Source organism: Crocodylus porosus, unplaced genomic scaffold (assembly GCF_001723895.1).
Source record: "Crocodylus porosus isolate Cpor-Errol unplaced genomic scaffold, CroPor_comp1, whole genome shotgun sequence".
NCBI lineage: Eukaryota > Metazoa > Chordata > Crocodylia > Crocodylidae > Crocodylus > Crocodylus porosus.
The window spans coordinates 228,343,368-228,367,516 of NW_017728886.1; the positions used below are offsets into that span (position 1 = coordinate 228,343,368).

Consider the following 24,149-nt stretch of genomic DNA (forward strand, 5'->3'; position numbering starts at 1 on the left):
ACACCCAACCAAATAGTTTTCTACCCCATCTGCTCTGGCCTGCCACCAGCTATTCAATACAAGAGAATTAATAGTTTCAGATATTCTAACCGACCCAATAAAGGCACTCATTTAAGCAGGACTGCATTAACAAAGTGAAAAACCAAGGGCAAAATGGGTTCAAATGGAGCATTTTACTCCTAGTTGGCTTTAACAAAGCTGAATAATGCTTATTCTGACTTTTTATGTGCAAGACTTGATAAACTGAATGAGAAGGCACTCAATGATCAGTCAACGAGCATTGATGAATGGTCTTTAGGACCCCCCCTAATCTCAGGGAAGGCCATTCCACAAAGTGGCACACCAGCTTGAAAAGGCGGACTCACTAATGTCCAGATTTCTCCGCTTGCTTGTTCCACTTTCACTTTCAGACCACTGGCCACCAAATGAGGCTGACATATTGGAAAATAATCTTTTATGGACGAGTGGTAAATAAAAATGGAGGCATTAGCTGGTCTTTCAAATTCAAATCTGCTAGTTTTGTCAGACCCCAAAGGTTTTGATTTTCCACCCAGCTGGAAGCTATTAGTGTTTTCTTAAGGCATCCCACTGACAGGGCAAACCCACCTAATGTGTGGTGGGGGAAGACTCTGGATGCTTTCCTAACTTTACTGTACATCAGTTCGACAGTCAAGTGAACAAACACCATACCTTGTGAAGACATGTTAATTTCTTGCTGCTGCTGGATATTATCAATCACTTTAAATAGCCATATACTTTCTTACTGCTGCTATTATCCAGTACTTTACATAACCATTTACTATATAATACGCTGTTAGCAATGTAAGTTTATAGTGTGACTTTTTGTGGAAGAGGTGTCTGTATCGTCTGTTTTGGGGGGGGGGTTTGTTTGGGTTTTTTTTGCAATACCAAATGTAAGCTAAAAATGTTATCAATAACTCAAACCATTCTTTATTTTTTGAAGAGACAGGCATTTCCCTCTACACCTGTACTGTTTTCTGGGAAATATCATTAGGTAATCTAATATGGCATATGATTATCTGTAGCAGTAGCTCCAAACACAAGTGTTATAAAGTACTTGCCAGATTATGCCAACACATTTCCCTAAGCATGTCCTTTTTGGCAAGACTTTATGAGCCTTTTAAAAGAGTTCAGTGGGATCTTTAAAATATGCATAGCTTGATGAAACAACTAATGGGAGATCTGATTACAATACTCACAAATACTTAATACTTGAAGGATGTAAATACCAAGCTTGTAGAAGAGTTGTAAAAAAGAGCAGAACTAATGTGATTAAACCAAGCAAAGAACATTTGGATGAAATTTTAGTGGGATATGGAAGGATCTTGAAGCAAGAGGTGGTTTTGACCCAAGGAAATAGGAAGTCATATTACTTCACTGATGTTATCAGACACTAAAACTATTAAAAGCTTTTTAAATCAAGGAAGGGGAAACCTGACAGTGAGATAGTCTTTCCCATCTCTGAGTCTTATTTTTCTGGGACTGATTATGTAGTAAAAACCAAATTCAGCATTGGCATGAAGGCCCACAAATCCCACTTGTGTTTTTTGACTGCATTTGATATTGTACTTAACAATAAAAAAAATCAGTCCTATAAGGAATACAGAAGGAGATAATGGATCTAAAATGGCATTGCCAACATAGGCCTCAATGCTCTCAACACCCCGAAGGTGCACAACTGAACTCACATGTATAGCTTCATAGACTTCAATAAAAATCACATGAACAGAATCCTGTAAATCAGTATTTGATTGCAAGATATGGACCACAGGAGATTTAACTAGCATGGTTTATGAAATATACTGTTGGCTGTGAAATGTGTAAAATAAAATCAAGACAGAATAAGACTAATTTTCTACTATTGATGTGCATGTTAATAAAAAAAATGACTGCATAGTGTAAGCATAACCTTCACTTTGTTTTTTCTGAAAGGATGCAACAAAATACCGAACACAATATTTCATACACAGAGAAAAAAAAACCTCATTCTGTCCACCTGGCCAGTGCAGTATGAATGATAATATCTAGCATTCTGAGGCAGGATCCCATTCTGAGACCTAATGTAAGGTTTCAAGCTGTCAAATGCTTTTTTATTTGAAGTTCAGAACATTTGCAGGTCTGACATGGGTGGTGAAACTCCTTCTCCTGCAGTATATTAACCCTCATTCTGACCTCTAATCATTTTTTTCAATGTATAGGATTTTCATGATAAAATGCAATAGCATATGCTTGTGTGAAAGAGTGCACAGCTATACATTTATTACATTTTACTTTGTAACATGTCAGTATTTGTGACACTAACTATATATATTATTCATTTGACAAGGACTATAACATTATATTGGAAACTTTTGTTTCAATGTCACCACCTCCCCATTTTGACTGATGGTGAGTTAGTTTTGTTAAAGTGCAAGGGTGATAGCGTATGCTCCAGTGAACTTTCCCTCCTCTCAGCACCAGAGACAAAAACCTGCAGCTCTGCTCTGTGCTGGCAGCCATCTGGACAGCTTTCTCTCAATGCCTGCCCCACACCACACTGCAGGCAAAATTTCAGGGCTCTAGAGCTCTGTGGAGCTATTCATGACATACCAATTTCACATTTTCTGCTTGTATGCTTGCAACAATAAATGCTAATGAGGACTATGAATGACATTTTTAAAGACAATAAAAAGGTCTCAAAATCCCTTGCATATGGAGACACTGTTTTCTAAACTTCACCTTCTGTTAGGGAGCCATTATACTCCAAAGGAAAAAATAACCCAAGAAGAACAATGAGATGATCAAAGCATAACCTAGTCCTTAAGAATTCCAAAGAAAACAATGTTGGTAAACCAGGTTAATAACAGACAGATTTTATGCTGATATACAGCAGTAAGTTTCAGTACCGTAACCATCCTTTTCAATAGCACTGCTACTTATTATCACAAGGGTTCTTTAATTATAGACTATAAAGAAAAAACCCCTAACTTTCAGTGACTGTACACACCCTCGAACTCCATACATTTGAATTTTTTAATTGCTAATCTTGATGAGTCTGACAGTAAACTGCTATAATTAATTGATTTGAAATGCTATGCTTTCATTGAGATTAATGAAACGACTAAGCACAGACAAGAAAAATATCTGATTTTAATGTTTTCTTTCCCAAATCTGCTTTTTACAATGGTATTAATACAAACTGAAAAGCTGTCTTACTTTGTGTAATAAGTTTTAGATTTAATTGAAGACAGTGTCTCCTTATCATTAGCAAGGATTAAAACACTTTCAGGAAAATCCACCAGGTGGAGCAAATACACAGCAATACAAAACTCCCAATATTATTTATGATCACACTGCCATTTCCAAGAAGAAAAAGCTGTTTCCTGAAAATTTCTGAGTCCCACTCTTTGTAAATATATCAATCAATGTGTACTAATTTGCTACATTTACAAACATATGTAAACATTGTTCAGATAGGCCTTAGTCCAAAACTAGTTACAGGTCAGTTTCAGCTGGGTCTCACAAACCTGGATATAGATCTTAAACCAAAAATGTCTATTTCCAAGTATTAGACAATGGAAGGTAATAATGATACATTAGAAAAGCGTTGGAGATTGCAGAGCAAATAAATTCATACTTAATAGAAATTCTAATTTAACAGCACACCATGGACTCAACATTTTCTATTGTGCCATCACTGCAGCAAGCAAGGCTGATACCAGGCAATTTTGCATGCCATGCTATGAACTTTCATGTGTGTCAGTGACTGACAATATTCTGGTAAAGGCGATGTGCATTGCGAATTCCCTGGTCTTCTTATATATCACTTAACCTATAAGGTAATTTCCAAATTGCATCTATGGGAACAGTGTCCCCACCCATAACCAAAAAACGTTAAAATGGAGAGTTATTTTCCTGTTTGATTCCTTTTTCTCACCCAAGACCTGTGAGCAAGTCCTCATGTACCGCTTCTGACTTTTACTAATGCTTGAAATGGCTAATCCAGTGGAGACACCCAAACTTTTTAAGAGAATAAATCAGGTCTTAACAAAGAATGTGTTATGAATTGCCTCTTCTCCCATTTTTATATTCACATAATGTCCTACTGACAACTACCACAATTGCTGACATGGAAGAGTAATATTAACAAGGCAGTGTATTATTAGATTGTTCTAATGCAGTTTAGCAGCTGGAAACAAGGAAAGGAACCAATAATTGTAATCAGCCAGTCCAGGAGGAGTGCATGGACCACACATTGGGGACCGCTCATCTACAGACAATGCTTAATTTCAGTGACACACAGGAAGTACATATTCTAGTGGAACAAGTTTCCTTTTATTTTGTTTTCCTTCTTTATTTTGATCTCTATTTTTTAAAAATATTCTGCCTTGTTTCCAACACTATCTTTGTTTCCATCTTCCACTACTGCCATGTTTGTCTCATCTGCACCATTTGTACCTTCACACTCCAGTCTGCTCTCCCATGTTCTTTGACATTTTCCCAGTGCTGCCTTTGCCAACTATTTACAAGAACTGCACTAAATCAACACCAGTCTAATACTAGGCCACATTTTTACCGACATTCTTTGTTGCACAACTCTACTGAAATTAAATCAATTGCAAATTTGGCCATTGTGTCATACTATCAGTGATATCTGACCAAACCACACCATGCACTCGCAGGACAAAAATGAGCTGATGTAAAGAGACTGCACTCTCAGGATAGGCTGCAGCCCCATATGAACCACAACACATCTTAATTCTTCTTCTATTAATGTCCCTTGATTTTTGTTTCTTAGAGGTATGGTGAGAAAGAGAGAGTGGTTTAAATATTATAGTTAGATTAGTCTTCTATATGGGGCTTAATTTTGTCCATTCAAAAACAAAAGTGAAAGAACAATGTAGAGGTGATTAAATGGAGTATCACACCAAGAACAAATTACACCACTTCACACCCTGAAGACATCTGTGCATAATATCTGTAAGTGTCTGGGCACAATTCAAGGTGCTGGTTTTAACTTTAAACCCTGAATGGTTTGATTTGCTCTCCCAGAACTTGTTTTCTACTGTACTGCTACAGCTGAGATTTGCAGCTGGGGGGTCCCTCAATTTTATACAGAGGAAACTCTTACAAAGACATTCTCTCTGAGGAACCTTTGACTACTGGGATATGACTGAGACCACCCTTTTCTCCCCAGACTTTCATGGAAGAGTTAGAGGTCTGAGGGAGGGACTTAAGAATTATTACTAGCATCGGGCTGTGTATAGACAAGTTTTATATTATTACTTAAATAAACAATGAACATGTATTTGTTGGAGGAAGATGAGTGATCCACTTTGATACTGGATTGTGAACTTAAAATACATAAAGACACAAAAATGGTATGAAGAAAGGTACTTGATTAGGTTTTACAAATTAATAGAAATTTAATTTACATAAGCACAGACCCACACAGGAACATGTCAGTTACACAGAGCACAACAGCTGTATTTTGCTCATGTAAATATCTGCAATTCTTATTTACACTATTGCTCCTTTCCACCACTCTGACAATGGTGAACTTGGGCATAAATGTAGTTTACATCCACTTTAACACTCCTCCCCACAACTTATGCTACCCAGGTAGCATAAGAATACCTTAATATAAAAAAAGAATTATGGGCCTGATTCTCAGTGAAACTTTATGTACATGTTTAAAGACTTTTTTAGAACATGATTATTGATCTGATATGCTGTAACGGTTCCTTTGTTACAGTGTCTCCTGTAAATCCTTCTTAGATGGAGGATTAGTGACACAATAGATCATAATGACTCTTCTGGTCCCATTACACTATCGTTTACTTGCAGCTGTGTATGCGCACTAAAAGCTACGTTCTCTTCAGGATGAATCATCTAAATCCTCTGCATGCTAATGGAAGCTTATGCATGTGTGTCAGGAGGATAGTATGCCCTTAAATTTGCATGACAAAATCCTAATGAAACACTTGGGGAACAAAACTGATGCACAGTATTTCCATTCCACCCACCAAAGCCCAGTCTTCTAGTCCTGGTTCAGGCAAAAGTCCTAGGCTAAACAGAGACATTCAAAAAGCCCAAGGTGGAATTGATCTAAGTTACACTGTTTTCTGTAAGCAGCACAGTTTAGATTGGTAGTGAACAGAACACACATTCGTCCTTTGGTGGTGGTTGGGGGGAGGGAGAATCTTAGACTGGGTTCTGCCATTTTTAACTAGTCCGTGCATGCCAAAATTCTGTTCTGTTATGGGTATAGACTGCTTCCTGTTTCCAATCACTTATACCAGTAAAAGTGCAATGTCTATTCACCCTATTGATTAGAGTTGTGGAAAGAGTGAACTAAACCCTGGAAAATTTCAGTGTGATGCAATGAAGTCGGGGGAAGTTACAGGAGGGGAAAAGAAACCACAAAGATCTTTCTGGATCTGATTCTACTCCCACCACTAAGTCAGAAGCAAATCTATGGAAGTAAATAAAATTAAACAAAAGCAAGTAGGAGCACAGTCACATTTCTCTATTCCATGTTGTCACCCCATTTCTCTACCTTAAATTATAGTAAATACATCTATTTATATTTACATTTTAAGACCTCTTATCTACAAGCATGCATCCTATATTTTATCCCAGGGCCAAGTTTCCATAGTCAAGGGGACCAATCTCCTACTTATGCAAATAGCGCATCCTTATTCATGTTCAACAGGCTCATAAACATGATCTTGCAAACAGTTACAGTTAAACATGCACTTTGGTGTTTACAAATTATTCCACAGGCACTTACATGATTTCAGTGGGGCAACTGCAAAGTAAAGTTTGGATAAAGTACAAGTATAGGCAGTAAAACTAGACCCAAAGCTGTATTTTATAATGGAACATCACAGTCTGAACACTTTGAGGTATCATGTGGGAGTGCCAACAGCTTTTCACCATTGCTCTGACACGGACCATTAAAACAGATATCCCAGTTCATTTTTATTTCTCACACGGAATAAACCTAATGCTGCAAAGCACTTCAGAGATGAAATGTAGCACATAAGTATTAAATATGCTAGTTACATTAAAATGGTTAGTGCAAGGAGCTTTTATTTATGGCATAGGTCCCAGCCAAAGGAATGTATAAGTCTTTAAAGGGTTTAATTCTAAAAAATATTTGTTAAAGGTAAGGGATGAGAAAGAACATCTAGGCAAAAAGGCAAAGACTGTAAACCCAGAAGTGAAACAGTTAATGCACTTTGTTGTTGCTTCTGCAGTCAGTGTTATGCCAAGGCCAGAATTAAGGGAAAAACTGAAAAGAGCCAATTTTTTTAAAATCTATTAACAGAAAAAAAAAATTCAGGCCTATCTGTCACAGTGTTGTCCGGGCTGGGAGAACTGGCAGGAACCTCAGATTCCTGACCAAACCCTCTTCCACACAATGCCTCCTGAATGAAAGGAACCCAGGCCCGGCAGAGATAGCCTGCTGTCAGGAACTAGCCCTGACGTTTGTGCACAGACAGGGCTGGCCTTGCAGGATGTCAGAACAGCAAACTGCTGTTTGAGATACTGGATTTTCACACACTCTCAGCCTGGATGTTTTGCTCTTCAGGTAATTAAACAAGGAAGCTGGGCTGATGTGTACAAGTCTGACCCTGGTGCTGCGGCTCCATGGTTCTGCATATCAACTTCCGCAAGAACTGCCTGGAGCATCAACAGAATCTTCTACTCTCTCCCCAGCCCCCACCCCCAGTGCTTAGGTTTAAAACTAATCCTTTCTGATAATGTGTATTGCTGCTATTCTTTTTAAGAAAAGATAAATTACTTGTACTCTTCCACACTCACCTTGCTGTTTCCATAAAAAAAGAAGGAAATGGGTACTTTCTGATTCTCCTGGTTTTTTCTCTATTGTTGCTACTACAGGAGTAGGTGGATGATAAGTTAAATAATATGACCTGGCTGGGGGTGGGTGTGGGTGTGAGTGTGTGTGTATGGCGAGAGAGAGAGGGTTTGAAGGAAGAGCAGGGAACAAATTGTCAATGCCTATAGTGGGTATATCCTAACCAAAACTGATTTTTAAAAGTATGTTGTTTAATTTGTTCAATCACTGCCAAAATGTTTAATATTGTAGAAATGATATTTTCCCCAATGTAACCATTATTGTGGATTTAGCTCGAGAGCATGAGATAAGCACAGACCTAGGGAAATAGTCCAGAACTTTTTTGCATCTCTTTCTAAAGGAATTTTAAAAACAGAAAAAAACCCTATTATTATCTAGTAAAATCAAAACTGTTTTCTGTACACAGAAAACACTCTGCATTATACAAAAATACCCTGCACAGACTGCTTTGTGAATGACGTAGTTTCCATGGTCTTTAAATAATATTTGAACAAAATTATTTTAAGAGATAAGTAACATATTCCTACTACTTCTAAAAATCCATGGAATAGAATATTGGCTGAAAGACAGAGACCAAAAGAAAGAGGAATACAAAAGCATGCCTGCTTGTCTGTGTTCAACACAAAGAACATTAAATGAAAACAACTGGCATGCTGCCAAATTCCTATACAGGCAAAGAGATTCAAATAAATTGATTTCACGCATCACACTGACCTGGGATCAGTGAGCAGTGGTACAATACACTCAGAGCTCCATGTGGGGCAAAGCCCATTAATGTTATAAGAGCCCTAGCATATTACCAGGAGAAAAAAATAAAACCAAATTCTACAAACTCAGAAAATTGCTTTGAAAAGAGAATCTCTGCTTGAGGAAAATCACTCTTTCAGTTTATTAATAAAGATACCAATTTGTGAAAGCTAACTAACAATCTCTAAATCTCAAGTTATTGAAAGCTATATTTACAAATTAGAATTTCTATAAAAGCCATAAACAAGCACAAATACTGCATTTACACTACATATTTTTATGCACACATTCTCTCTTTGCATTCTCTTTTTAACATAGTTTATCTTTATATTAAATTCTTCTCTGTGAGTTTCCTTTCTTCTCCCCAATGTTTTATATAGATTATATGTTATTTTCTTTGTACTTCAAAAGCTGGATTCCTGCCCAGTATTTTCTCATTGGCTCAGAAAGTAGATTGAAAAGAGTGGTCACCCAACCACTCACAACTGTTCCAAATCAAGCTGACCTATAGGGGAAAATGCGTTCTTTGGAAGCCTGCTATGAGTCATGAGCAGGACTCTTTATTTTCCATACAGACGCACACACTTCATCATAATGCTGCCTCTCACAAACAACACATCTAGAATTTAACTTTCTTATGATGTGTGGAATAACCCATGTGTACTGTGGAGCTTCTTCTTGTCATCCATCTTTGTTTTTCAGTAAGATCTCCCACACTGCAATCAAGAACAATGCCAACAAGCCACAGGTGTGCACCACATGAACAGATGAAAATCTGGTTTTGAGGGGTGTGATGACCATTTTGTATCTATAATACATTCATCTCAAGGAAGCCCTGTACATCTATTACATATTAAATCTTTTTATTTAAATGGTAGACTTAAAGATATTTAAGAAAACAAAACAAAAGCCTATTTTAAAGAACATAAAAGAGAAAAAAGACAATTCAGTAGTAAAACAAGGGTGTTGATGTATTTTATCATAAGTAAAAGTGTTTTAGTCCAAATAGAAAAACATAAAATGGAAGGGATTGCCTTCGTTAGATTCCAGTCCCCAAAAGACAAATCTTTGGGGTGTAACACTGGTTACCACAGACGTTCTTATTAGGTATGGTCTGAAGTACCAATCCAATCTTTTTTTCATGTGCAACCAAAATAAAACCTATACCCTTCCTCGGGCCATTTGAAAGACAATGTCTTCCAACCTGAATGGGACAGAACTTATATATGATCCTGGGATGAAGCTTGCTTCAGCTATAGTTTTTGCTTCACAAAGGCAGTATCTAGAGCAATATGAATATAAAGCCTTAAATCAACTTCAGGAGACATTCCTAGCTGTGTATCTCAGCTTGCTCAGCAAAGTTTCCATGAAGGACTCTCTCTTATAAGCGGCTACTAAGCTGCCTTAGCATTACCTTTAAACCAAACCAAGACCCTGTCTATGCTGAAAACGTCTATCACTAATTATATTGGTATCACAGAAGTGGTAGAATACCTGATAAAGCTGATATAGTTATATGGCATTATACATAAATACCAGCAGCTATTACAGCATGAGATGGGGAATAAACCATATTGCTAAAGGGAACTTTATAACCATGTAAGTGTATTCAAACTACAGGCTCTACAGGTGACTTGATCTGGCCTGTAATTGAAGATGAACAATTCATGTTATCTTCTCATGATTCTGACATTCAAAGAGAATCACTCAGATCTTAAGTAATTTTAGCTACACTCTCTCAACACCACATTAAAAAACCTTAATTCTCCCGACATCCCGTGATTTTCAGTTCATTTCCATTTATCTTTAATATTGTGTATTACCAATAAACCACAATAGGTTTCCATCGGCATACAATCATTGCATGATTCAGGCATCAAACTGTTCATTTTATCTTTGTTTTAAAAATCCTTTATGAGACTGATTGGGTAAAAGTAAATATAAAAATATCCTTCTACCATGAAAAAAAGACCACAAGAAGGAAAATCAGGGAAAAATATAGTGGGTAACACAAATTTAGTATAAAATAGACTCAAAAAAGTCAACAGTACATAGAAGAGGAAACCCTTATAAGAAAAATTAATTCCCCTCCAAGGCTAGCTGTGTGAATCAAGAACACCTGAGAAGCAGCTTGTTTGCTTTAAACTGAACTAGGAACTGGACTGACTTCCACTTCAGGTTTGGGTTTTTTTAAAATAAAATTTACTTTTTAAGCCATGCATTCATCATTTGCACACAAGCCCATACATACACACTCGCTAAGAGTTTTAACTGAGGTGCAGAGCTTTTTGTTGGCCTTTTGAAATGGGGCAAATTTCACTGTAGAGGACTACAGTTGTGGCTGAACAGAAAGCAGTAGCTAGGACACAGTGCTAAACAATGTAAGAAAAGTCAACTTCCATTTAAACTGAAATAGCTTAAGCTTAAAACTCATGAGAGTTTAGCCTAATGATCTGTAGAATTTGGGCCTATGCTGTATGCACATTTAACTTGTATCAGGCAGGAAAGACTCCAATTTTGAAAAGATCTGGGTGCTGAGATTTAGATTCCATTTAATAGACAATATTTGCTCTGATATCTAGAGCAATAGCTTTAAAAACAACACATCCCAGTTTCAACAAAACACAAAAATCATGGTATGGCTTTCCCACTTTAGCACCCAAGTTTTGTTTCACCTGTAGCATGTTAACTTTTGAAGCAAAGTAAAGAGCACTCCAAAACAGAAATACAGAAATATCTGAACTCACTATTTGCCTTAAACTGTCATGGATATGCTCTACAATACCTTTACCTAAGACCTTGTCTACACTGGAACGTAATCATGTCAGCAAACCTTGTCACAACTGACCCATACACTGTTTCAATTCATAGGGTAAATTAGGCAGTTACCATGTTTTACAGCCCAGCTAAAGCCATGTTGTAACCAGGAAGGGGGCATCCATGTTGTAAAAACGTTTCTGGGTGTGGGTAACAGAACTGGTAGAGTGAACAGGGCCTTAGAAAGGACACTACTGACTTATTTTTTCACTTGGTCCTGGATTCCTTTACAATGATATTAAAACAAAATCAACAATATGAAACTCAAAGTTTGATTTATGCTCTTTGGAGGCTCAAGGGGAAGATTAAAAAAAGAAAAAGATTACAAGGCAAGGTACAGTAATTAAAAATAACTTTTAAAAAGGTATGTAAATTGCAAAAATCAAATATTGTCTGTTCCTTACCTTGACAAAATTCAAAGTTCCCTTTTTTCCGGCAGTCACCTATCACTAAACTCAGTGCTCTCCAAGTGTTTCTTTTGACAGATATCATTCTCCACCAATCGCTCTGCTAATTTCCTCTCTCCTTTTCTGACTGGGACAGATATTACGTTCACCAGCCCAGAGATCAATCTTTTCTATTGACAACAACAAATGAAAAAAAAAAAAGAAGCACATATCACAGCCAGTTTGAAGCACCACATCCCTTTATTTGCATGATAATAAAAGTCCTTTTTTTAAACAGGAACAGCTAAATGCTGTTTTTCTAAAACAATAGTTCAGATTTTTAAATTAATATAATGAAGTATTTTAAAAATATAGTAACTCTGTGAAGAAAAGCCTGTTTCTTAAGTTACCCATGTACAGCTTTCCATACTATAGATAGCATTCAAGCAAAGGCAGAATGTATTCTTCCACGATAGCACCCCATCCCTTGCTCATATTCTAAAATGGCAATTCTTATGTATTCAATAAATAAAATGATATTTATGATTATATTATATACTTTACCTGGACATGGCAGAATAATTAAATCATCACTTATTAAACTGACATGCTAATGCACAACACTGCTTTATCTTCTTACACTAACTTTTGTGGGTTAAGAAGTCACAGAAGAGCAGGCAGGTCCCAAAAGATGGGAGATCAAAAAAGGTATCAATAATTTTGAAGGTCTTCCTCTCACCTCTGAAAAGTCAAATCCTTCCCATGCTAATCTTTAAAAACAATTCTCGTCTGATTTGCTGAATGACTTAATATTAATTTATGGTTATAATGTGGGATTCTAGCATTGTTATAGCTAAGGCTATCAGTTTTTTCCAAGCTATTCCTGGTTTTTTTTACAGGGCCTTATAACAGGACAGAAATATTTTCACTAGGCACACACAATGACATACATGTTATAAACTGCACCCATATTATTTGAGGACAAAAGTTAGACATGCACAAGGACACAATTGTATGCATCTAACTGCAAATCGAGCCTATCCTTCCAGACTGAATTGTACTGATATAATATTTTTAAACTGAGCTATTTACAAATTATCAAAATCAGAAACCATAACTTTGTGTTAAAAAAAAAAATCAGGAACTTGCCCTTACTTTTTAAAGTTAAGACTGCAAATGAAGTTTACCATTTATAGTACTTGCTTGACTTGGCATAATCTTGGACTCAATCCTGCAGCCCAAGCAGAAGCCAAAGTCCCATTGATTTCAGTTAAAATGACATGCATATAAAGACTGCAGGATTGTACCCAGAATCTAGCAACTGTTAAGCTTTTAAAGACATGATCACCATTGGAATTTTGAAACCAACCTTGCAAATAAGGCTAGGATCCTCAGTTTGTGCATGATGATAAACTTTTCAAAAATATGTTTCACTATGGTTTTCACTGTATTTACTGTAGTTTTTACATAGGCAAGAAAAGTAGACTTTTGTGTTTCCTCTAACATAAATTAGATACATTTTATAAAGTATCACGACAAAATATTTTTCCATGGTGTACACAATATTTTGTGAAGGTTTTTTGGGTTTTTTTGGAGGGTGGGGGGTGCTTATTTAGGACCAGATTCCAATACACCTGCTCACACTCAGTGGACTTTACAAAGGATAAAGTTCTACTTGGTAAAGGTATGGCAAATTCCTGCCTAAATATGAATTTATGACTGAACCGTTAACATCAAATTACCATCATACTTTACATTCAATTCAGCATAGAGAAGTGTAAGGATGCACTCCAGTTTCATTAATCTTTATAATCTTGCCGCAACAAATACTGATGTGCAAGTTCAAATATGGTTGTATTGATGCAATATACAAAGCTTAGTATACTGGACTACTGAATGAAGACTTCCTTTACATGAATAAGTGAAAAGATGTTTTTTTAATTCTTCCTCAATAAAAAAAGGAAATTTAGATACTTAGAGTATCTGTCCTTAAAAAAAATAAAAAATCACGTTATCCATCCAGTATGTAAAAAAATATTGTTTATCTTCCTACTAGACCTTTGTTCTATCCTAACACTCCCCTTTTGTATGTGCTACACTACACTTTCCGAAGTGACAAGAATATTCTGATATATTTATGCCATGGGAACATATTTTGTGAAATATATTTTTGCCTCCTGATTTGTAAACTGTTGTTGCTAGAATGTTCATGCAAAGTGATCTGAAAGCTAAACTCTACTGAAAGCAGAATTCCTCAAACAATTTGTAGTCCTACAAGAGTGTTATTAAAAAGGCTCAACATGTTGTATTACCATGGAAATTGTGGAAAACATACTTTCCCAAACAAATATTACTTTTTCTCAATGGTATGAAGTAATGAAAACCACATGTGTAAATCTGCGATCCGTGCAGTAGTTCAAGCTGCAGCTAATAGAAAATACAGAGAGTGAACTCTGCCATATAAAGGATTCTTGTTACAGAAATATAATGTGAAAACCAGATGCAGACAGAAAACCTTAATCACAGATGGGAATGTAATCACTGGCATACAGAATACTTTTTTGATCAATCTTAACCATATGCGAAATGTATTTATTTTCTAAGGAATGCAATAACTTGAGAGTCTTCTATTTGAATTCAGTTAACCTCATATTCACGGTGCTTTTATCTTACATATTGAGGGGAGGGTGGATAAGCTGAGCCAAGGTTTTAAGAGGAAGAGCCATTGGCCCTGGCAAATCATTCTTGTATCAGTTTATCTTTCAAAAATTTAATAGGATGTAAAGACTACACATATCAGAATCAACCTCAAAAGAAATCAAGTGCAGATACCCATTACTATACTTTTCAGTTACTGGCAGAAATCTCTTCATCACCTAAGCACACTTCTCTGGAGGATTATATCACCATTTGGTTAAGTTTTTCCTTCACCATAATATGTAGTTCTTCAAAAACACATTACTGCACCCCCTTTTAGCAACTTGGTTTTCAAATCACAGCTGAATTCCTTATTCTAAGGGGTCTCCTCCATACATCTTTATAAAAAAGTAAATGGTTACAAAAAAATAAAAATAAAAGCCAAAGTGTCAGCAGACACCAGAATTACCTGGTCTCCATTCTAACTACCGAAAGGTACAATAGCATGGTTGAGTACTGAGCACCCTCAGCTCTTAATGGCCTCAGTGGAGCCTGTGGGAAGTAAAGGCTCACAGCCCACTGCAGAATCTGGCTGTATGCAACTGATCGGTATCAAGTGTCTACCACCCGCACTTAGATCCTGTCCTATAACTGATGGATGAGTAAAAAGCTGACAGCTGTTGGTTTTTATTGCTGGTGAACTGAAAAAGCAGTTCTGATCAACTATCAGATGCAAATATTACAGTTGTGTGCATTTTTATTAAAAAATATGCAAATATATTTGCAAATTAGGTTCCAGCCTCAGGCTCTTAACATGTCGCCAGCACATCCTGCAGCGTTACAAAGGTTCAGCAGTCTTGAGCTGTACCACGCGATCTCTCTCCTACAGTTCATCATCTGCGTTAGTGGAAAGTTAAATTTTCCTGGATGGTCATTAACATTTGTCAAACTGGACTATAAACTTTGCAGCAATATAAAAATGTTTATATTTTTTAATGATTTCATAAAAAAAGATTTAAAAAATCAATAAGCTCTATCACCTCTGAGTATAAGTCCCATTACAAATAGCCAAGGTTTGGTACCTATGACAACAAATAAAGAGAATAAACTCTTAAAATGACTTACTAGTTTACTACCATCTTTTTTCCTAAGATCTCCTCAACCTAGTTCTACTCCGGTTGTTCTGCATTTGTATATGTAATGTTAGTCTATGTAAAACTGATCACTATGCTTTAATGAAATTGGCTTTTCTTCTAGACTAAGACTTTTAAAATATTCTTGATGGAAATACTTTTTATTCTATTATTCTTCAGTTTAGTTACAATGTTTTTGCCCAGTTACCTTGCCTAGTCTGACATTTTCTTTTACAGCTCTGTTTGAATAAATACTTATTCAGAACCATTTTTTCCAGTTAAGCAGAGAATTCTATCTCCAAAGCAAAAGTGGTGTGAATCTGAATATAGTACACATCTTGTCTCTAAACAAGTATGCTTAAAATTATCAACAGCCTTTGACCAGCAATATATTACAATTTGCAATTTTTATATTACATTAAGTTAATTTGGAAATAAACTTCTAAATAAGAAACTCTCACAGCTGTATAACAGCTCCATTTAATAAAGTATAGAGAGAACATCATGAAAACTCCTGCTTTGTGCAATTTGTGAGTGTGTGTGCACGTGTGTCTGTCTGTGTCTTTTTCCTCATCTAATTTCATCTGCGAGACTGTCCCTAGAGGACAAGAAAAGAGAGAACCAATTATATCCAGAGGCTGGTTTCTCCAAAATGAAGGCATCTGTTCCATGCCAATGACTTCCACATGGAAGAAAAACAGAACTTTGAAGGCATCTGTGTTCATGGTTGACAGTCACAGATCTTAAGGTCTACTGTAATTGCCCAGCTGCAAACATGATTTGGTTGCTGCTGCTGTTGTCAGCTGATCTCATCACACACAAAAAAGAAGAGAACTTATGCCCTTAAAAAAATAAAAATCAGTTACTATTATAGAATCCTGATACCTCCTTCCCTTAGGATGGAAGTGCTGTACTTTTAATGGTGCAGCTGCTTTTCTTGGTAGAAATTAAGTGTAAGGAGTATTTCAATAAAATAGGAAAATTATTTTATTGCACAGAATCTCTGCCTAGATACACTACTCTTAAATTTACAAGATGCTTGTCATCTGCTAGTGTTTCACTGTGGCACTTCATAAGCTTTATTCAGAGACCAACCACTTAAACCTGCAACTGACCTTACTTAGACAAATAGTCTTAATAAGATCAGTAAGACTGCTCACCTGAAGCAGCACCTTGGGATTTCACTCCAAATTTATAAAAACTTCAAAAAACTGATATGATCTTCATTATTTAAATCATACCACTTTCAATAACAACAGACCCTTTACAAAAGATTTTTTTAAATGCAATTTACTAGTTGTGCAAAGTCAGCCTATACTGAACCTACTATTTGTAGAGGTTTACACAACAATGCTGTCACTCTTCACTATTAAAAACTGAACAAAGAATAAACAAAAGCTACATCAAGGAGAGGTAGCTTTGCAAAATATCAAGACTATGCTGAAATTTCAAAAGCTTGGGTACACAGCACTGAAAAGTACTTCAAGATCTAATATTAATAATGCAGTTACAACTAAAAGTAATCAAAACCTGAATAGCATGAAAATGAAATATATTTACATGCTGTAATTTCCATTTACCATATAATAAGGTTTGTGGTTCCAGCAAGTATTTAACAGTAAGGGAAGAAAGACTTTTTTTCATCCTTTTGCTCAAGTTGTTAATATAATCCTGGACCCTAAAATTCCACCTGCTCAAGATAAGGGATATTGTTTCTTTTCTCATCATTCAGCTAGGAACTCTGTATTCAGGGGAATCCAGTTTGCAAGAGAGGATATGCCCTGCAGGACATGTGAAATTTTAAGGCCTGATTTCAGACTTAGAACAAAATTTGGCATGGATTTTACCAGAATCACGACTGGGCCCTTTACCATCACATACCAGAACTGATAGATGCAAATAACGAATTCTGTCTTTAGAATTGTGTTTACTGTAACTGTACAAACATTTTTCTGGAATCTGCCAGACCCCGTGGCTTACTCAAAAGTACTTCTAAAGCATTTGAATGTAAAACTTGAAACCCTAAACCCTACTGAAATTAACAGGGGTCACCCAAAATGCTGGAAGTATGTATTATCCCCAATATCACAGGAAGTCCAGTGTAAACAATTCAATGCATGGCTCACTTATTTTCCATCAAGATACTAGCTTATCTTTAACTAGCCTAAGAAAATATTGGTAGTATTGAAGTGACATTGCAGCCATGCTAAACCAGAAATTATGCAAGAGGCAATAACTGTTGTGGGTGAAATCTTTTATTGGACCAACTGCATGGGTGGGATAGACTTAGAAAAATTTCCAGGTCACCTGTTGAAGAATATTTTGCATTCAAAATCTTGTCTAAGTCTATCCCAATCACACAGTTGGTCCAATAAAACATTTTACCGACAACTATCATTGCCTCCTAAAAAACTGAGCATTCATAGCAAAAGGATGGGAGGGGAAGAAGGTGGGAAGGGGGTTCCTCATCTAAGGTCTAATCTGGATCCGAACTCTAAATCAATCCAGAATATTAATAAAAAGATTGAGAGAGAAGGCAGGTAGAAAGAGGGGTAGTTTAGTAGTTTAGATCCAAAAATATATTTAGGCACATAATTAACTTGTGTATTTAGGAACATAATCAATTTGGTGCCTAAATTCTCATTGTTTTTGACTGGAGTTTAGCACCTAAATATCTTTGAGGATTGGGGCCTAAAGATCTTAACTGCAACATCAACGTACTTTGCTGACCTAGCCACCTGAATCTGCTTGTCACCGAGCACATAAAGTATGTATAAAACTCAGCTAAATTTTCAGTGCTGAGAAATTAAGCTCAGCACTAGAATTTTTGCCTTGTTCACCTACAAAATGTTTGACCCTGGGTAGAAGATACGTTTCCAGCATTCAAAGGTTTGCCAACAATCTTTAGAAATAATTAATAGTATGGTCATGAAACAGCCTTTGCTTAATGCCTTCTAAAAGTCTTTGATTCCACTCACTAAAATACTTTCTATAACATTACCCTTAAATACTTCTAGCAATGCCACCATAACAACACACACACACACACACACACACACACACAACATCCTGGTACCAGTGTCCTTTGATAGCACACCCTCAGGTGCCATTACCCATAAACTAGTTGGCAGCTGTTTGGGCTTCCTGGCACTAGTATGCCTTCATCTCTTTGGCAACAAACTCCACCTGGATGTCAGGAGAAACACTCTGTTGGACCACCTTCCCAAATAGCCTTTGCAGTAGCATCATTCAGTCTGTCTTGCAGCATTGTAATCATCTCATTTGCTGGCATTGGTTCTATACACTCCCTGGCAATGCTCAAACTGGTCAGTGGCAGCTCACTTCTTGAACTTGTCTAGCACAAGTGTTGTTAAATGTTAGCATAATAGTTTTGAAGAGAAATTTTATGACAATATCATAGCCACTCAACTTAGTTATTAACGTACTCCTTGGTTTCAAATTTCATTTTATTTCAATATACTGACATGACAATTGAGCCAATCAGAAGGAAAAACACGGCAGAAGAATCTTAACCAATTTGACCCTTTACAGAAAGAGCATTAAACTTTGGCATTACTGGGAGGTGCACACACACACGTGCATACACACACACACTGTCTCTCCCCCTCAATAGTCTAACTTGTCATGAAGTGATGAAACAGCAGTTTAATTTTGCTGCTCTGAGGCAAAGGAAGGAATGTTATACAGAACAGGAAGTATGCAAGCAAAGAGTCTATTGTGGACAGTCATTTTGACCTAGCAAACTGAAACATGACCTTTGAGCCACCTCCTATGGAGACAACTGTGTGGTCATCATCGGTCATTAAAGAAAGGTGGCCTTAAATACAATGAATCATGAAAGAAACCTATTCTATGGAAATAACTATTACTTATGTGAATTATATATTAACAGTCAGATAGGTAGACAAATTTAAGCTTCCTGCAGCTACTGTACAACTGATACTGGTTACAGAGCTACCTCAGTAGGCAGTGGTCAAAATTCGTAATATCTACTCTTTAGTTCTCATTGAAAGCATGTTTTTAACCATGTCACTAAAAAAGGAAGGAATGGCTTATTATAGTCTACATATTTTACCTAACTGAAAAGTGATGTTGAATTAGATGTCTCCTTAAAATAAGAGATAAATCAAACACGTTATGACAAGTGAGTATATGGCAAATAAGCTGCTATTGGGAGCCTGCAGTAATACTGCTGGCTGGAACTACTGTCTTTCTGTATTTGTTTGTGCCTAGTGTCAATCATACCTCTGAATGATGATGGACTTCAAATGATAAGGTAGAAAATGGGCAACAGAAAAATGTAATCTTAGTCATCATAATGCCATGGACCAGCCAATTATAAAAATAGATGCTTAATATCTTAAAATCTGGATATGAACATGTAATATTCCATATATCCATGAAACCTCTTCATCCCAAAGTATCTTCAGCTGCTTTACAGAAATTGAAATACAAACATTGAGAGTTTACACAAATCACCAGAATGGAGTAATTTCTGGAGTAAAATATGGAAACATTTTTTAAAATAGTGAGGTGTTCCTTCTTTCAGGAGGAAGGGAGTGCACTTTGTTGAAGCTGTTGAAGAAATGTAGATACACTAAGGCAAGCCCCAATTTGTCTCACCCCCTACTGCTATGAAAAGTACCATGAAATGGTATGACCAAAGCACCTTGCTTTTAAATCCCTTCTGAAAGACAGCATCTTCACTATCACACTATGTTGAGGCATTAATTTTGTAATGTCTCAAAGTAACTTAGTTCTATGCACTTACTAAGCACTCCTATTTAAGCCATTATTTGGTCATCCATCCAAACATAAAACAAATCAAGTCATGCTTAGCCGTGGTATGTTATTGTCAGATATTTATAATAAATTAGTAAATTTATCATAAAGCTGCAGACCTTCAGGCTTCATGGTCTTGCAGTTCTCCACTTCTTGCTCCATGCATTCCTGTCTGTAACCAGGCATGTTAAATACTAGGGAAGGTGGGACCTGAAGGAGTTAGATCTATTGAGGGTGGGGGCAGGGAGCTAAGGTTTGTATTTAGAAGCAGGTTTGGTTCTGCTGGCTGTCAGATATGTGTGGAAGGTATTTAATTTTAGTTTTTGTAATGTATAAGGAATAAGTAGTGCTTTTGATCAGTGTGACTTTTACAATGCATAAAAATCTAAATAATATTGACCTACATCATTCACCATAAAGGCAGTGGACATGCATGCGCACGCATACAAGTGCAAGCCATAAAAAATATGCAGAGGACATCCAGCCACAATCGCACAGATACTACCCTCGCACAAAATCCATTTTGTATTTACCATCCAGTGAGCCTTATTTTCAACGGATCCAAAGAAAGCATATTCTTTAATCTGACTGCTGATGTAGTAGTTAGTGTTAATGGACACATATTAGAATTTGTGCATCTTATATCTCATCAGTCTTCTGCAGATTTATTGTTTAAACTGTATTTAGTCACATTTATTTTAGGTAAAATTAGATGGTTTTCAGAACAGAATAAAGGATCAGAACATAGGGCACTACCGGGTTTTAACTGTTGCTGATCTACGGATCAGTTTGTAACCCTGGATGAGTTGCTTCAATCTGAGTAAAAATCAGCTCTAAAACCAAATTGAAGCAAAACCAGAAACCTTCTTTCCATGTATACCTAGAAACTGAGTTCCTAGCTAATAGATCAGAATTCAACAACTACAATCTATTTTAACATTAAAGCCCAGAGAAGGTATGTATTGTTCTCTGTAATTCTCTATGATGCACCTGCTACAAAATAAAGTAGCAAGTGAAAAATCTCTCATTTTGCCCTGCATATATTTGCATATAATATTTGCACAGACCTTCTGTATGGGTAACAGTGAATTATCACTTTTTTATTAAAGACTTTTTATAAAACACTTTTCATCAGATGAAAAAACAAACAACCCCCCCCCCCCAAAAAAAAACACCAAAACAAAACAAATTAAAGGAAGAGTATTTTTGCTGCTTGAAAATGCCTGGTGAAATATTCACCTCACCAATGCAGCACTTCCCATGTTAATAAAACTCATTTGATTAGCAGTACTACCGAAGCAAACATTTTTGTATATAAGCACTCAAGCATGATTTAATCATTTTATTTCAGCTTGGAAAAGAGTTGCTCTGAAAGCCCCATTAGCTAAAACATCTTTGATTAGCTTAAACTTATATTTGCAGGTACACCAAGAGTGAAATAAGCCAAAAGATACTCTGTGCTTTCTTAAATATCCTTAATTTTGCATACAATCTATCCACAATGAGTAAAAAATGTATTGTTGGGACAGGTAAGTAATAAATACTGGTGATTTCAAACAATGACTATATGCTTTTTGCAAATAACATTTTATTCTCCGAGTTAAATCCCTTTACCAATATACTGATATCTAGTTACCAATACCATTTTTATATTCCAAAAAGATAAGGCCCTAATTGTATAATGCCATTTTTATCTGCACAAGATAAAAGTGCCAATAAACAAAAATGCACATTAGGCAGGAGATTTTTCAGAATAGATTTTTTTTAAATAACCCACTTGCATTAACAAAAGATTGCAGTGGCTTCCAAATTATAGGGTGTTATTTTTAGTGGAAGTAGTTCAATATTCATATTGGAGCAGATGTAGCAGTTTAACAAAACAGCTCTTCAAATCCTGCACAAATTGAAAACAGGAAAACTGATTGCATTTTCTCTTATCACTTTCCTTTTCTGAATTGACACTTTTGGCCTTCTGAAAATTTACACATGGCTTTCATCTCAACAGCACCTGCTGATCAAACAGAAACCTAACATTTTCATGAAAATGGTATACAGGACTAGTTTTCTTTTTACCATCTTAAAGGGCATCAGCAGTCCACTTGATGGCAACAATTGTTGTGTAGATGGCATACTCAGAATACATTTTCTTTAAACTTACTTTTAAAAATGAGTTAAATCACTAGTGGCTCTTTCATATTAGCTCTTTGCATTAAATTAATTTCTGTCTCCACATCTGCCTAACATTGATGGGCTTCATTCTGTAGCCAGCTCGATTTTACCGCGTATACAAGACTTTAAAGTAACATGATACAGTCTCCATTACAAATATATGTATTTGTAGGTATGTGCATGCATACTTGTATAAATAGATATACACAAGAATAAATATATGCACACATTCAAACACATATCTAATGAGTAAAACCAGAAGGAAAATCTAATATCACTATATTCTATGTTTATATCTTTTTCTCCCTTAGCATAAGAGAAGGATGGGGTGGAAAATCCAAACTGAATGCATTTTAAAATTCTCCTTTGTTTTCTTACATAATCTACATATCAGGTATAGATCTAGCAGGTGCCTTGGAGCTCAAGTACCAAGGCTGTAGTGAACAGATGTCATCATAGACTAATATGGTGAGCATCTAAATTACAGTCAGCCATTCAGTTCAAATATACCTGGGTGCTTGATGCAAAAGTTTAAAAGTGTCTGCTCTTGTATGTAAAATATGAAAGATAAGTACCTGCTTCTAAGCCCCTAAACTCTGAAGTGCAGCAGCAGGTAACAAGAACAATCTTCCCTCGTACATAATTCTAGGTGTAATTAAAGATGCTCCTAAGACCTGCTATGTGTCATTTCCTTAACTGATAGAGCCCTAACCCTTCTGAAATACCCTGCTGCCATCCATTACCATTCTGCTTCAGTGATAAGGTAACCTGAAGGCAGAGATGACATACAGTAATATATGTGCCACTCTAGCCAGTTGGTTTGTGAATTTTAGTGTTTCATCATGCTCGCTGAGGCAATCGCAAACCTGAAATGTCAATATGTTCAGTCAATGGAAGTAAAATAATGGGACTCTATTGTCTTACCCTATCGATCTGATGCTGTCAACAAGGATACATGCCCCCTCCTGCCCCCACCCCCGCCTTTAAACAAATTTTAATTAGGCTTTTAGTTACTAGATCATATATATCTACACAAACACTTGACAAAGTGAAACAGCAACAGAAATTTTTAAATCATATATATATTTGAAATACAATACAAAAAAAAAGTCACACCAAATAGGAACATTTCTAAACCACCCACACATGTGCAAACACATCCATACAGTTTAGATTAATGCTCATACCAGTATCAGGTTATATTAAACTGATGATGAAGAATCCAAATCAATTATCTGCTATCCAGCATTTACAAACACATATTTAATTGCCTAGGATGTGCCTTCATCTTTTGCAAAGTTGAGACATGTCCAATTAAACAAATTAGATATTTAAACATATAAATAAATAAATAAATAAATACAGTGTTTCCTATTCAAAATGTGCATGGCAACAATGATCTGCCCTTCCCTCTCCCAAGAAAGGCACATTTGGAGTTTTCAAAAAATACAAAAATCTGACATCTGATTGAAACCCAAGAGCATGTTATTTATTTCTTGTTGGGGTCCACTTTACGAAAGCATCAGCAGGCAGAGACGCACAAAAAAGCTGCTCTTCTTTCCAACCAGAAGT

The 24,149-nt window shown here is 36.2% G+C and overlaps 1 protein-coding gene across 5 annotated transcripts in view; it reads right to left on the reverse strand.

The window, feature by feature from the left end:
- The window catches only part of RUNX1T1 (RUNX1 translocation partner 1), a 140,374-nt gene that overhangs the window by 104,938 nt on the left and 11,287 nt on the right, over window positions 1-24,149 (reverse strand). For 3 of the 5 annotated variants that reach the window (XM_019550426.1, XM_019550400.1, XM_019550410.1), the window contains one exon: window positions 11,854-12,026. The exons of the other annotated variants lie outside the window; for them this stretch is intronic. In XM_019550426.1, the coding sequence (XP_019405971.1) occupies window positions 11,854-11,941 (88 nt within the window). In that variant the 5' untranslated portion in view covers window positions 11,942-12,026. The remainder of the gene's footprint in view (window positions 1-11,853; window positions 12,027-24,149) is intronic. 5 annotated transcript variants of the gene reach the window in all.